This window comes from Pristis pectinata, chromosome 32 (genome assembly GCF_009764475.1).
Source record: "Pristis pectinata isolate sPriPec2 chromosome 32, sPriPec2.1.pri, whole genome shotgun sequence".
In the NCBI taxonomy this organism is placed as follows: domain Eukaryota; kingdom Metazoa; phylum Chordata; class Chondrichthyes; order Rhinopristiformes; family Pristidae; genus Pristis; species Pristis pectinata.
Genome location: NC_067436.1, coordinates 6,883,101 through 6,897,474, shown reverse-complemented (window position 1 = coordinate 6,897,474; position 14,374 = coordinate 6,883,101). Strand labels below are relative to the sequence as shown.

The 14,374-nt window shown below is 42.8% G+C and overlaps 1 protein-coding gene across 1 annotated transcript in view; it reads right to left on the bottom strand.

The window, feature by feature from the left end:
- Window positions 1-10,328: 10,328 nt before the first annotated feature.
- Window positions 10,329-14,374, bottom strand: part of LOC127585162 (uncharacterized) — a 39,433-nt gene continuing 35,387 nt past the window's right edge. The window contains exon 11 of the mRNA XM_052042377.1: window positions 10,329-10,859. Coding sequence (XP_051898337.1) covers window positions 10,748-10,859 — 112 coding nt within the window. The 3' untranslated portion in view covers window positions 10,329-10,747. The remainder of the gene's footprint in view (window positions 10,860-14,374) is intronic.

The following is a 14,374-nucleotide window of genomic DNA, read 5'->3' as shown; positions in this document are numbered from 1 at the left end:
CTTCCTTATAATTTATATTTATTCCATAGATTATAATTTTATTCTATAGATATTTATTCCATAGGTCATAACTATTATTATTCCATAGATATTTATTATTCCATATGTTATAACTTTATTCCATAGGTTATAACTATTCTTATTCCATAGATATTTATTATTCCATAGATATTTATTCCATAGGTGGGAATATAGTGGGGGATTCCATAGATCTTGTGTGCTGTTCTGGTCACCTAACTATAGGAAGGATATCAGTAAGATTGAAAGAGTGCAGAGCAGATTTACTACACATGTTGCGGGTCTTCAGGAGTTCAGTTACAGGGAAAGATTGAACAGGTTAGGACTTTATTCCTTGGAGTGTAGAAGAATAAGGGGAGATTTGGGCAGGTGCGGTGGTGTAGCGGTTAGCGCAACGCTGTTACAGCGCCAGCGACCTGGGTTCAATTCCGGCCGCTGTCTGTCAGGAGTTTGTACGTTCTCCCTGTGTCTGCGTGGGTTTCCTCTGGGTGCTCCAGTTTCCTCCCACATTCCAAAGGCGTACGGGTTAGGAAGTTGTGGGCATGCTATGTTGGTGCTGGAAGCGTGGCGACACTTGCGGGCTGCCTCCAGAATATTCTACACAAAAGATGCATTTCAATGTGTGTTTCAATGTATGTATGACTAATAAAGACATCTCATCTCATCTCTGTTTCCAAAATTATGTTGGGTACAGGCAGGGTAAATGCAAGTCGACTCTTTCCACCTAGGTTAGGAGAGATAAGTATGAGAGGACATGGTTTTGGGGTGAAAGGGGAAAGGTTTAGGGAGAGTGGTGGGAGTGTGGAACGGGCTGCCATCTGATGGTAATGCGGGCTCACTCTTAAGTTTTAAGAATAAATTGGATAGATACATGGGCAGGAGAGGTCTGGAGGGTTATGGACTGGGTGCAGGTAAATGTGACTAGCAGAATAAAGTTTCGGCACAGACTAGAAGGTCCGATTGGCCTGTGTTCTGTGTTGTAGTGTTCTATGTTTCTAGATTATAACTTTGATGTTAAGAAATGAAGTTTACAAACCAGAATCTTTTATTAAGGACTTTTGGCTTAACAACATGAGGCTTTCCATCAATATAAAGGAGGTCCTCTGATGGCCAAAAAAGTTGTCGTGTTTGGTTGACAAAGTTTTGGTCTCCTCACATAAAAAAATATAATTGCCGTTGAGGGCATGGTGAGGCTACAAGGCGATATGAAGCAGAGGCAGAGATCTGGCAAATGAAATGCAGAGTGGCAAAGTGTGAAATAGTCCATTTGGTTGGAGAAAGAAGGGATCTAAGTGTCCTGTTTCGTGAAGTGCAAAAGACTAGGCTGTGGGTACAGCAAATAATTCGCTAACAGTTGTATTGTTAGTTGCAAAGAAAATTGAAGAAAAAAGTGAGAATAAGTTGGTCATTCTCAGGTCAGCAAGCTGTGATTTACAGGGACCGGTGCCTGGACTCCGGTTATAGACTGTGTGGGTTGTCTTAGGAGGAGGGGTTAGACAGGCTAGGCTTGTATCTGCTGGAGTTTAAAAGAATAAGAGTGGACTTGATTGAAACATATCTGTCAACTATTTTGCTGAGGGATCCAAATTTCATGTTTATGACAAGGGATTCTGGACCTGACACATTTCCCTTTTCAAAGCTGGAGAAGTAAACCTGTGCATTATTCCTTGCTCTGCAGAAGTTTTCAAACTGAACCAATCTAAGCTGTGGACCGTTGTCTGTCATGACCTCTTCTGGAAGACAGTGTATGCATCCTGTTGAGAGGAATGATTTTAGCCACTCTGAATGACTGTTGATAAATACTAAATAGTATTCACCCCTTTTCCATAATAATTAATATAGACCTGTTGGAATTGCCTTGTGGACAACTTCCATGCCTGGAGTGTTACTTTAAGAGGTTGTGTTCTGCAATCCTGGCAGACTCTTACATCTACTTAGGTATATGTCATTCCAATAGACAAAACTTCTAGCCATTGCCTTCATATTCATTATAACGAAACACTCTGCATGGAATTCTTCCATAGTCCCGCTTTACAATTCCATCAGTCGGTATTCTGTGTCCCCTTTTATGCATTTTTGATTGGTGTACAATTCTTATCATCTTTGATGAAATGCCTTCGTTGAATCCAGTTTCTGAATAGTCCATGCATTTAACGTGTGTTTATACACTTCCATCAAAGTCAGGTCTTTATGCTAGCTCCAGCTATCTCCACTGTTGTCATGGGGAAAATGTCTTCTACCACCTGTAGAATATAACATATGCTTTCTATATTTGCTTCTTCATAAGGTACTTACTTGGCAAGCTGTCTGCTGCAGACTTTTGTTTGTATGTTCTGTACTCAATGTCATAGTTGTGTAGAGACAGTAGAATGGCTCACCTCTTGGTGCTGCCCTCACGGGAATAGCAGATTTTAGTTCCAGAACAGGCAACAAGGGATCATTGTTCATTACTGGTATGAATGGTCTTCTCACCGCAAATTTGTGGTGAAACTTTACAACTTCCAATGACTCCTCTTCATCCAAACATTTTTATTTTCATCTTGTGTGACTCAAATAATAGGCTTCTCAAGACTACTGACCAAGATCTAGCTGACCACTGCCCTACTCCTTAGTAAGAAGCATCGCCAGCAAATTTTAGCACACAACGGGTGTAATGCTAAAGGATTCACTGTCTGAGGTTTTTCTTGCACCAATAATAAGTCCTTGGCTGTCCTTTTCCTCACCACCATGGTTCAATCTTTAACAGTTGATAAGACGAGTCACACTGTGGCAAAGTGAGGTAGAAATCTCATGTAGGATTGGATCATGCCCAGAACTGACTAGAGCTCAGCCACATTTATGGTTTTCTGAAACTGATCATGGCCCCACTTTCTCTTCAACCGGCGGCAGACATTTCTGTCTTCTTAGGAACATAAATTATTCACTTCTTTCTACAGGAAAGCACATCTTCTTTCTTTAAGCTTGACATTATGCCGATGAAGTCTTCTAAACACTTCTTCAGGTATCCAAAGGTTTTCCTCTTCCTTAACAGTTGCAATTATAATGTTATTCTGATGGCTTTGGCCATGCTGGAACCCTGCAGCATCTTATCCATAATGATTGGGAACATTTCTGATGATTAATATGCATGTTGGGTAGCTTGGTGTACAAGTGCAAGCCCCTGTAGGTGTTAGTTGTCAATTTGCATTGGCTTTCTTCATCATTTCTACATTAAACTAGACGTAGGCACGTGACATATCAAACATACTGCCCCTGCCAATTTGCAATATAAATCTTGCGATGGGGGCAGAAGATACTGTTTGTTACCTACCACTCTTCAAAGAGTCACTTTATAATCTTCACAGAGCTGAAAAGACTTGTTTGGCTTGGGTACCATCATGAAAATCAAAAAACCTGCAGATGCTGGAAATCTGAAATAACAAAAAAAGCTGGAAACACTCAGCAAATCAGGCAGCATCTGTGGAAAGAGAATGTTTCAGGTCGAAGACTCTTCATTAGAACAGGCAATATCTTTGACTAAGGGTCTCCAACCTGAAACATTACCTCTGTTTCTCTTTCCACAGATGCTGCATGACCTGCTGAGTGTTTGCAGCTTTTTCTGTGTTGAACGAAGCAGTTCCTTCATTCAGTGCTGCGGTTAGCATAACGCTATTACAGCGCCAGCGACCCCGGTTCAATTCCCGCCGCTGTCTGTAAGGAGTTTGTACGTTCTCCCCATGTGTCTGTGTGGGTTTCCTCCAGGTGCTCCGGTTTCCTCCCACATTCCAAAGACGTACGGGTTAGGATATGTGGGCATGCTATGTTGGTGCCGGAAGAGTGGCGACACTTGCGGGCTGCCCCCCCAGCACATTCTCAGTAACGCAAAAAGACGCATTTCACTCTGTGTTTCGATGTACATGTGACTGATAAATAAATATCTTATCTTACAATGAAGCAATTAGCAAATTGCATCACTATTCATACTGATTCTTGGTTATTAATCATAATTTTGGAATTGCTACTTTTTTTTTAATCACGAGTGGTGTATATGATATCTAAAATGCACTTCTCACAATGTTGCTCCTATTCAATATTATGTGAAAACAAACGTGTGTTTCTTACTGTAAATGTTTCACTTCCTTGGAACTGTGCTTGAGGGCTGTTGCTCCGGCTTGCTGTACCCTCTTTGGCCCTATGTACCCTTGCTTTTTGCAACTAAAAAATTCTGCTGCCCTGATGTGATACACTGAGCTGAGTGATTCCCCCCAGCAACAGGAGCAGGGCTTGCTGCCTGACCCACAGGAGCCAGACTTGATGCCCAAGCTCCTATCTTTGGTCTGCATACCACAGTTGCAGTAACATTGTGTGCCAGCCAAAATTCCTTTACAGGTTTAGAGGCCACTTCCACAGATGTAGCTATCTTGTGTGCCCATTCATTAGCTTCAGCGAGGTTAATAACTTGGACTGGATGTGCTCATCGGTTGATCCACACTCACAGAATGCCATATCCAGGAATATACCAAAGTTATTTTTAGAACAACTATATAAATATTAATCTCCCTTGACGTCTGATTACTGGTTTCAAACCTACAGCTCTTCACAATCTCTGATGTCACTGGGCTGAAATGATTTGGCTGCTTTTCTGTGGTTCATTAAATGGGAAATAATTTCACCAACATCTCATGAGTATCATTCCTTATTTCCACCACCTGGATCATCTTCTTGCATTCACATTTGATCTCATTCTGAACATTTTCAGCCTCACCCTGTCATTCACCTCGAAGACCATCTCCATACATGCACCACATGACCTGGGTCCAATCCTGACCTCGAGCGCTGTCTGTTTGGGGTTTGCACTTTCTTCCTGTAACGGTGTGGGTTTCCCCCGGGTGCTCCGGTTTCCTCCCACATCCCAGGAGATATGCGGTTTGGCAGGTTTATTGGCCGCTGTAAGTTGCTCCTAGTGTGTAGGTGAGTGGTAGAATCTGGGGGTAGGTGATGGGAATGTGGGGAGAATCAAGTGGGTTAGGGTAGGATTAGTGTAAATGGGTGGTTGATGGTTGGCACAGACTCAATGGGCCGAAGGGCCTGTTTCCATGCTGTACCTATCTGTTACTATGACCCCATGATTTGAATGGTGGTGCTCCCATGCTGTATTGTAATCCTGTCTGGGACTGAACTACCATTTTGTTCTGTCTTTCACTTGTCTCTTTATTCATAGACATTATCGCTTGTTCCTTGTGCTCCTCTGGACTTCAGGCTTGCATCAGTCGCTCAATGTCCTCAGTGATTTTGTCACTGTGCCGCACTATCCTCATTGCCCATGTAGAATGTGGTGTTTTATCTCTAATGAAATCTATAGCAGTGTACAGTTTCTTACACAATACACAAGGATCTCCGACAATGTATTTTGTTCAAGGTTATCTTCCTCCACATATTGTAGCAAACCGGAAAGCAGTTAGTCATATGACACAATCCTTAAAGGTGGGACAGGCTTAAAGCAGGAATTATTGTTCAGGACCAACTATTACACACACTACAATTATTAAAACAAAAACAGAAAATGCTGGAAAAATTCAGCAGTTCAGGGAACATATGTGGAAAAAGAAATGGAGTTAACATTTCCAGTTGGAGATCCTTCACAAGAATGAGCAAATTATTGAAAGCATTTTTTTAAAAGTTCAGATTATTCTTCAAATGCTGTGGTGAGACTTGAACTCAAAAATCTCTGGAACATTGACCGGAGGTGTAGTTTACAAGTCTGACAACATGACGACCACGCTACTGTTCCCCACTATTTTCAGAACCTAAAGCCATTAATATGGGAAAGCTCACTCCAATCTGCAGACAGGGTTTGACGTAATATCCCCCCCCCCCCCCCACCAAATCGCCAGCATTGTTGAAAGGAATCGAATGCGCTACATTAGGTTAAATTACTTTTGAAATCACTTTACACCCACGCTACCTAATAGAGGTAATCACGATCCGGAATAACATGTTCACTTTCCTTTCCAATGAAGCAAAAGCTTTTGCTGTTCTGCTCAAAGTGAGTACCTGAATCACGACTGAGTAATTTCAGGTAGGCAGCATGGCATGTGTCAGGATGATAATGCAACCTCTGAAAACAATAGTCAGAAGTGTAAATTAAAGCTGCAGTCACCATTAAATTCAAGATGAATTTTCAGTCTTTTGCATTAAACTCCACCTACGTGATAACCCACACAGAATTGTACTCATTCTGCCAATGTAACATCCCTCACTCCTGAGGCACCACATGCCAAAAACAAAATCCTTTGCAAGTGTCTGAAATTTTTTCTAAAATATATTGGCCTTGATTTTGCTTGGATAATCATGGAGAGGCTACCTGTGCTCGGTACTAATTTAGGGTAAAGCAGACAGCATCTTCCAGCATCCGAACACTCACTGTTAAATGCTGGAACAGCTTCTTCACAGCATGCCGTACCTAGATCTTCAGCACTCCGGCATTGGAAAAATGTAAAGTTGCTAGTCTTACACACTGACTAACGAGTAAAGTGGTCAAATAAAATAGGGCTTAATACATTCAGCTGTGTGAATTTTAAATAACATCGTAGGTTGTAATTGGTGTGAACCAACCGCTCAGGCATTGATTAATTACAGATATACAACTCCAATAATCCGCTATCCAACTATTCAGATATCCAGTAGTCTGGCATCTGACTCACCACATGTTGTTTGCCATGCTCCCTTTCCAGCCACTAAGGCCCTGGTCCTCACACTCCCTTTAAACTTAACCTGGTTCACTGGAAAACATTATGCCGTGTAACAGCTAAAAAAATAGATTAATAGTGGGGTATTAATACAAAACCGCACTTGGAGTGTTGTGCGCAGTCCTGGTCGCCCAGTTATAGGAAGCATGTCATTAAGCTGGAAAGGGTGCAGAAATCAGCAAGGATGTTACCAGGACTGGAGGGCTCGAGTTACAAGTAGATACTTGATAGGCTAGGGGTTTTTTTCCCCCAGAGCATAGGAGGCTGCGGGGTAACCTTACAGAGGTATTAAAATCATGAGGGGCATAGATAAGGTGGAGGGTCGCAGTCTTTTTCCCCAGCGTAGGGGAGTCTAAAACTAGAGGGCATAGGTTTTAGATGAGAGAGGAAAGATTTAAAGGGGACCTGAGGGGCAAGTTTTTCCACACAGAGGGTGGTGGGTGTATGGAACGAGCTGCCAGAGGAAGTGGGAGAGACGGGTACAGTTACAACATGTAAAAGACATTTGGACAGTTTCATGGACAGGAAAGGTTTATGGGCCAAATACAGGCAAATGGGACTAGCTCAGTCAGCATGGACGAGTTGGGGTGACGGGAGTGTTTCTGTGCTGCGTAACTCCATGACAAATAACATACAAGGATCTGAAAAATCTACCAGTCCAGCACCACCAAAGTCCTGAGGGTGCCAGATTATTAGAGCTTTACTGCACTTTTATACTCATTCCTTCTGAATTTACTTATTGTTTCAGATTTTTTTTAAATAAATTTAAATGTTATTACTTTTGCATTGTTTTCCTCCTCTCTCTCTCAACCCCACTTTTCTTTTCCTCTTCATTTCTCATCATAATTCCACAATGAATTGAAATATTCCAGTTGACCCTCGGCATGCTTCAGTGAGGACTGGATAAGGAGACGCAGTATTGCTTTTTTCTGCTCAGACTGAGCACCCTGCTGTAAACGTTCCAGCTGCTTCTCAAAGAACCTACAAAAGTCTGTGGATAGATGGTAAACAACATACAGCAAGCACTGCCCACTTATCACTAAGCATCCATATTTCTATGTTTTCTTCCTTCTGGTTGGCCTATTGAGTCTCTGCCAGCTCACAGAGCTCATCCTGTTCCCTCACTAATTATCCCTGTAACCTATTCTCCCTGCATTCCCATCAATTTTACCACCCACCTACACACCAGGAGCGATTTATAGCGGCCAATTAACCTACCAACACACGCGTCTTTGGCATGTCAGAGAAAGCCAGAGCACCAAGAGAAACCCCACGTGGGAGAATGTGCAAACTCCAGACAGAATCAGAGTAGAACCCAAGGTGCTGGAGCAGTGAGGCAGCAGCTTTACTCCCTGCACTACTGAGCTGGCTGAAGAGAAGTTACCTTACATGTATTTACAGTCTTGGTTCAAGCACATTAGGAAGTTCTGGTCTCCTTATTATGTGGATGCTCACCCACCCACATGCATTCCTCCTCTGGATTCAAATTCATCCCTCTCCAACCCTTTCCACCCACATCTCGATCCTCAGTTCCAGTTGAATTACTCTGGGGGTGGGGGGGGGTGGCATATGGTAAAAACAGAATTTTTGTTTTGATATATGAAGCATCTGTAACTATAGGATCTACAAAAACAACAGAAACAGTATCAATGAACAGTGGCAAAGCAGAATTTAATACTCAGGAATACTAGCCATTGAACATTTGGTGCAAGAACAGTGTAATCACAATGAATGTTTGCTGGTCTTCTTGCAGGGAGAGAATGAGTGCAGGCTTTCACTCTGTAATCCTTGTCCATGGTGGAAGAGAGGGTTTCCCTGCTCCCTGACCGCCCCTCATTCTGTCCTGTTGTCTGGCAGCAGATCCACATTCCTTGGAATTATTCCCAACATCCTGCTGGGAAAGCTATTGCCTGGCAGCTCTCCACTCAAAGTGTGGAAGGCCATGGGCGTGAATCCAAATGGTGCCATTTCCCAGTGCTGCAGCGCAGACACCCCATGTACTGAGGTTTCAAACATAATCCAAGTTCATCAAATTGTTATAGTAAGTGGCGATTGGAGTGGCTTCCTGCATAGACAGCAGAGAAATTGGACACCAGAAGTCTGTATGGAGACAGTACCTTCAACTGGCCCTCTCTTTGGATTTCCCTCCGTCTTTCAAAATTTAAAAAAAACACTTTTCAACTAAACCTTTATCAATCTAAGAAACCAATTAATAGTGTTTAAGGTTCGGTGTTGGTGGAAAATTATTCAACAAGCCTGTTGAAACTTGCTGACATTTTGCTGGATTATACAATTCATGGAATAGATTGTGAATAAATGCAGACAGCAAAAGCACAGAAGCAAACAGGTCCTGATTTCACAGACAGATAAATGGGCTGGCTACCCAGGTAGGGTTGAAGATGGAAGTTCAATAAAAAGCCACAATAAGGAAATCAATAGGGCTTCCCAATAGCCTAGATTTCCCATTGTCAGCAGTGTTACTGCGGAGATGTGCGGAACAGGGAACTGAATACTAACGATCTGATCCATATGGCACTGTCTGCTTCACCCAGTGAGTACATTACGTACCATAACAGTTGGTGACTGAGAGGTTTCACTGTACAGAATTCACTGGCTGATTGAATACAATTCAAAATGCAATTTTCAGACATAGTTACAATTATTTGAAATTTCACTTCAAGCTGTATAAACTAAGGGCCTTATTGCACATCAGGATCTTTTCAAAGAGAATTGAGATTCGGTGGAACAGGGGTTATGACAATCCTTGGCTGCTTTATCTCAGGCAACTGAGCTGTTTCACAGCAGCCTGATCTTCACAATGTTGGTAAACTTTTCACACTTCAGACCAGCAGCATTATACAAAATCACAAAGTGATATAAACAGCTTGTCATTTAAAAATTTAAACAGTGCAATACAGACCAGGGAGTCTAATGATTTAACATCTAGGCGCAGCACTTAAACTAGCCTGGTAAGGACACTTATTGTTGCTAATATCTGAACCGTGAAATCCACTGGGGACCTTGATTTGTAGTCAGTCAGTCATTGTAACCAGATGGCTGAAAGCAGAGATTTTTTACTCAGTTGTTCAAGCTATGATTCCAGTGGAGAAAGATGGTGGTGGGGGATGGTTTGTTGACACAGAAAATGGTTCCTACCTTCTGAGCACTGGGATTCATTCCCTCTTTCCACAGATTATATATGCAACTCTCCAACAACAGGAACAGGGGAATAAATGAGTGAAACTGCCGCCGTTGTTCATTTCAGTAGTTAATGTTAAACCTTCCTGAGGCTCACTATAGCAAAGGAGGCCATTTGTCCCATTAATAAGTTGTTCCTTATACCTATTGTTTGTTATCCTGAGCCCATCCAGGTGGGGTAAACCCAGTTAAGATTCATAGAGCAGGCACCCTGAACTCTTTTAGAAGTTTATTAAAACTGTTTAAACACTGCAACTAATAAAACATAAAGCATTACAAATAATGACAGAATATTACAAACAACACAAAATTACATGCTATATTATTATAAATCATTATGCACTGATTTGACCACCGTACTCTAATGACGTAACATAGCTCTAACTCTTAAACTGTAACTGCAGCTCACATGTACTTTTCTCTAATTCAGACTCTGTTCAGAGTTCACCTTGGCAATCACCCAAGAAGCTCATTCCCATCTGTACAGGGAATTAATCTGCAGTTTCCTTGCGTGTTCTGAAGGTTTGCCCCCCCCCCCAAGTACCACTTCTATAATTCAAAACTTACACCTGTGACAACTGATTGACACAAATCCCTGCTACTTGCTGATACCAACCGTTTCCAAATAAGCTTCTGATACCAGGAATTGCTTGATTAAATTAGTCCTCGTCGTCAACTTTGTTGTTCTGACTCAAGTGAACACTTACTTGTTGACTTGAAAATTCTGCAGTCACATCATAAGAAGTCTGTGAAGAAACCACATAAATTGTGCCCTTGGGTAAGTCCTGTTTGTGTGACTCCTTTCACAGCTTGCTGTCAGTTTTAAAAGTCCCAATAGTCCGGCACCCCGTGGGACTTTGGTGACGTTGGACTGGTAGACTTCCTGACGACTGGATGTTACTCCCATAGTTCTTCCTGGCATGGGTTGGGGGTGGGGGGGGGGGGGGGAACAGAGACAGGAAATTTTGGTCAATTCTTGGTCAATTTTAAGTCAGTATATTCAATGAGCTAAATGTCTTTTTCCCAAAGATTTGGCTATATCATCAAATTGTCATTGAGTCATAGAGAGACACAGCATGGCAACAGGCACTTCAACCCACCGAGTCTGCACCGGTCATCAACCACACCAATCTTACATTAAACGCTTTTTTTATTCTCTCCCCATTCTCCTCAACTCTCCCCAGATTCCACCCCTCACCTACGCACTAAGGGCAATTTACTGTGGCCAATTAACCTGCCAACCCGCACATCTTTGGGATGTGGGAGGAAACCGGAGCACTCAGAGGAAACCCAGGAGAGTGTGCAAACTCCACACAGACAGCACCTGAAGTCAGGATTGCGCCACTGTGTTGCCCCAGCTGTATATAAGAGCAATCTGGCTAGTCACACTTTCCCATCCACTTCCCAGAGCCCCATTAATTCATTCCTTATCCTGCTCTCTTTTGATAGCCACTGTTGAATCTCCATCATCTACTCCTCCTATCATTCCATTCCAGACTCTAACCACTTATTCATTAAAAAAGATTTCTCTTGGTTATTTTGCTTTCATTCTATGTCCCTGAACAACTTCTCTCTAGCTAATCTGATTGTACCCTTCCTGGTTTCAAATTCCTTTATCAGATCCTCTCCCAACCCAAGAGAACAAGTCTAAAGTTCTTCTTTTTTGGAATCATTTGTAAATCTCTTCTGCATACTCCCGAAGGTCTTCACATCGTTCTTAGTGAGTGCTGCCCAGACTGAACACAAGGTTCATCATGACTTATTTGCTTATGTATTCTTATGCCATTATTTATAAATCTCAGGATCCCTTGTGCTTTTTAGACTTCTCAATCCAACCCCATTCCAAAGATTTCTGTGCAAATGACCCCAGATCTCTTGATTACTATATCATTTTGGTATTGTGACCTCTATATCATTTTGGTATTATTTTGCTTTTCATTGCTGCATCTTTCAGCATTAAATTTAATATCGATGCACCATAGAAAGCATCCTATCTGGATGCATCACGGCTTGGTATGGCAACTGCTCTGCCCGGGACTGCAAGAAACTGCAGAGATTGTGGACACAGCTCAGCACATCATGGAAACCAGCCTCCCCTCCATGGATACTCCTCACTGCCTCAGTAAAGCAGCAAACATAATCAAAGACCCGACCAACCCTGGACATTCTCTCTTCTCCCTCCTCCCATCAGGCAGAGGATAAAAAGCCTGAAAGCATGTACCACCAGGCTCAATGACAGCTTCTACCCCATTGTTATAAGACTATTAAACAGTTCCCTAGTGCGATAAGATGGACTCTTGATCTCACAATCTACCTCATTATGACCTTGCACCTTATTGTCTACCTGCACTGCACTTTCTCTGTAGCTGTGACACTTTACTCTGCATTCTGTATTATTTTACCTTGTATTACCTCAATGCACTGTGTAATGAATTGATCTGTACGATCGGTATGCAAGACAAGTTTTTCACTGTACCTCGGCACAAGTGACAATAATAAACCAATTCCAATTTATCACATGGCTCCCCATTTCCACTTGTGTTTTCTGTCTCCCTCACAATTCACAACATTTCTAAACTGTGCATTAACTTGGGTAAAAACAAATCAGAAAATGCTGGAAATGCTCTGCAAGTCAGGCAGCATCAGTGGAATGAGAAACAGAGTTACATTTCAGATCCAGAAGACTTTGTCCAATCTCAGAAGGGTCCTGGACCTGAAGTGTTAACGCTGTTCGTATTTCCACTGATGCTGTCTGACCTTCTGAACATTTCCAACATTTTCTGATTTTATTTCAGATTTCCAGCATCTGCAGTTTTTCTTTGGTTTTCACTTACTTGGAGAACTGCTTCGAGCCCCTCCCTCACTGCTCCCCCTCTGTGTACCACTTTGAAGAAGTTTTCTTCCTCCCTTCAACGGGAGGTTTGTGAGTCTCTCTCACAGCTCCACCCCCCCCCCCCACCCCCCCCCCCCCCCCCGTGAGGAACAGCACCTCATTTCTTGGAACCTTGCAGCCTGACGGCATGAACATTGAATTCTCCCACTTTAAGTAATCCCCACAACACCCCCCCCCCCAACCATTTTTCTTCTTCCCTTTCCTAGCCTCTACTTTTACCTTTTTTTTCCTCTCTCTCCTTACCTTTGACCCATCCCCCGGTGGATCTGCTCTCCCCTCCTCCCCCACACCTGCCTATCACTATCTCTAACCTGCATCTACCTGTCACCACCTTGTCCCCACCCCACCTCCCCTCTTTTGTCCACCTATCACTGCTCTGTTACTCCTCCCTATATATTGGGCTTCCCCTTTTCTTATCTTCAGTCCTGAAGAAGGGTCCTGACCCAAAACATTGATGGCTTGCTGTCCTCCACGGATGCTGCCTGGCCTGCTGAATTCCTCCAGCATCATAGTGTTTTTCATCATGCTTCCTGTACAGCAGGCTTTATCCTCGATATGCAGTAAAACTCCAATAATCCACTGTACTGTTGTTCAGAAATCCCAGTGGTCCACTATCTGACTCACCTAGTTCTGGTTTCTGTGCTACCTTCAAAATCACCAGAGCCCTGGTTTCTGCGCTCCCCTTAAACTCACCAGGACCCATCTTTCGACATGCTTAAAAGATGTCCAGCAAAAACTTTTCTATGAACATTTCACCTGTAGCAAAACCAAGACTTCCATCCAGAATTTATTTCTACCCGTGTGAAGATGAACACCAGAACATCTCTGGCAGCGGTGAAGCCTCAGGTGAAGAAGTTTTTTTTAATTTCAAAAATAGACTTTATCCATAATAAAAATACATACAAAGGAAGAAACAGTGCAAAGAACTTCTACATTCATGGTCATTACATTAATTAGTGTGAACCTAGAAGAAGAAAAACATAGCACCATTGCCATTCACGTGGCGCCCTGAGGTGATATCCCTTTCATTGTTCAAGGGGCTTCCCCACCCAACGCCACCCCTCCATGTGTGGTAGTGGAAAGAGCCCAGACTGTGGTCCTTCCTCTCAGAGACTTTGCATTGGCTGCACCCAGCTTCAGTGCGCCCCTCAGCACGTACTCCTGCAGCCTGGAATGTGCCAGTCGGCAGCTTTCCCTTACGGACATCTCACTGTGCTGGGAGACTAAGAAGGTGGTCTGAAGCTAGGTCTGCAAGACCTGGCTCCAGCCCTCAGTCATCTCCTCTTAAACTCACTGGGGCCCCATTCCTGCATTCTTTTTAAACTCACCTAGGCCCCTTGAAAATCATCCAGTTCACTGGAAAATTTATTATACTACTGTCTAACATCTAAAAAAAAGTGAATTAAAAGTGTGCTAGGGTATTAATGAGAGTAATCTACTCGTCTGCCAGCCCCACACCAACAGTCCAGAGGATGCCAGATTATCAGAGTTACTGTATATTCTATTGGAGTGACGATCAATTTCACACTTTGCTGAT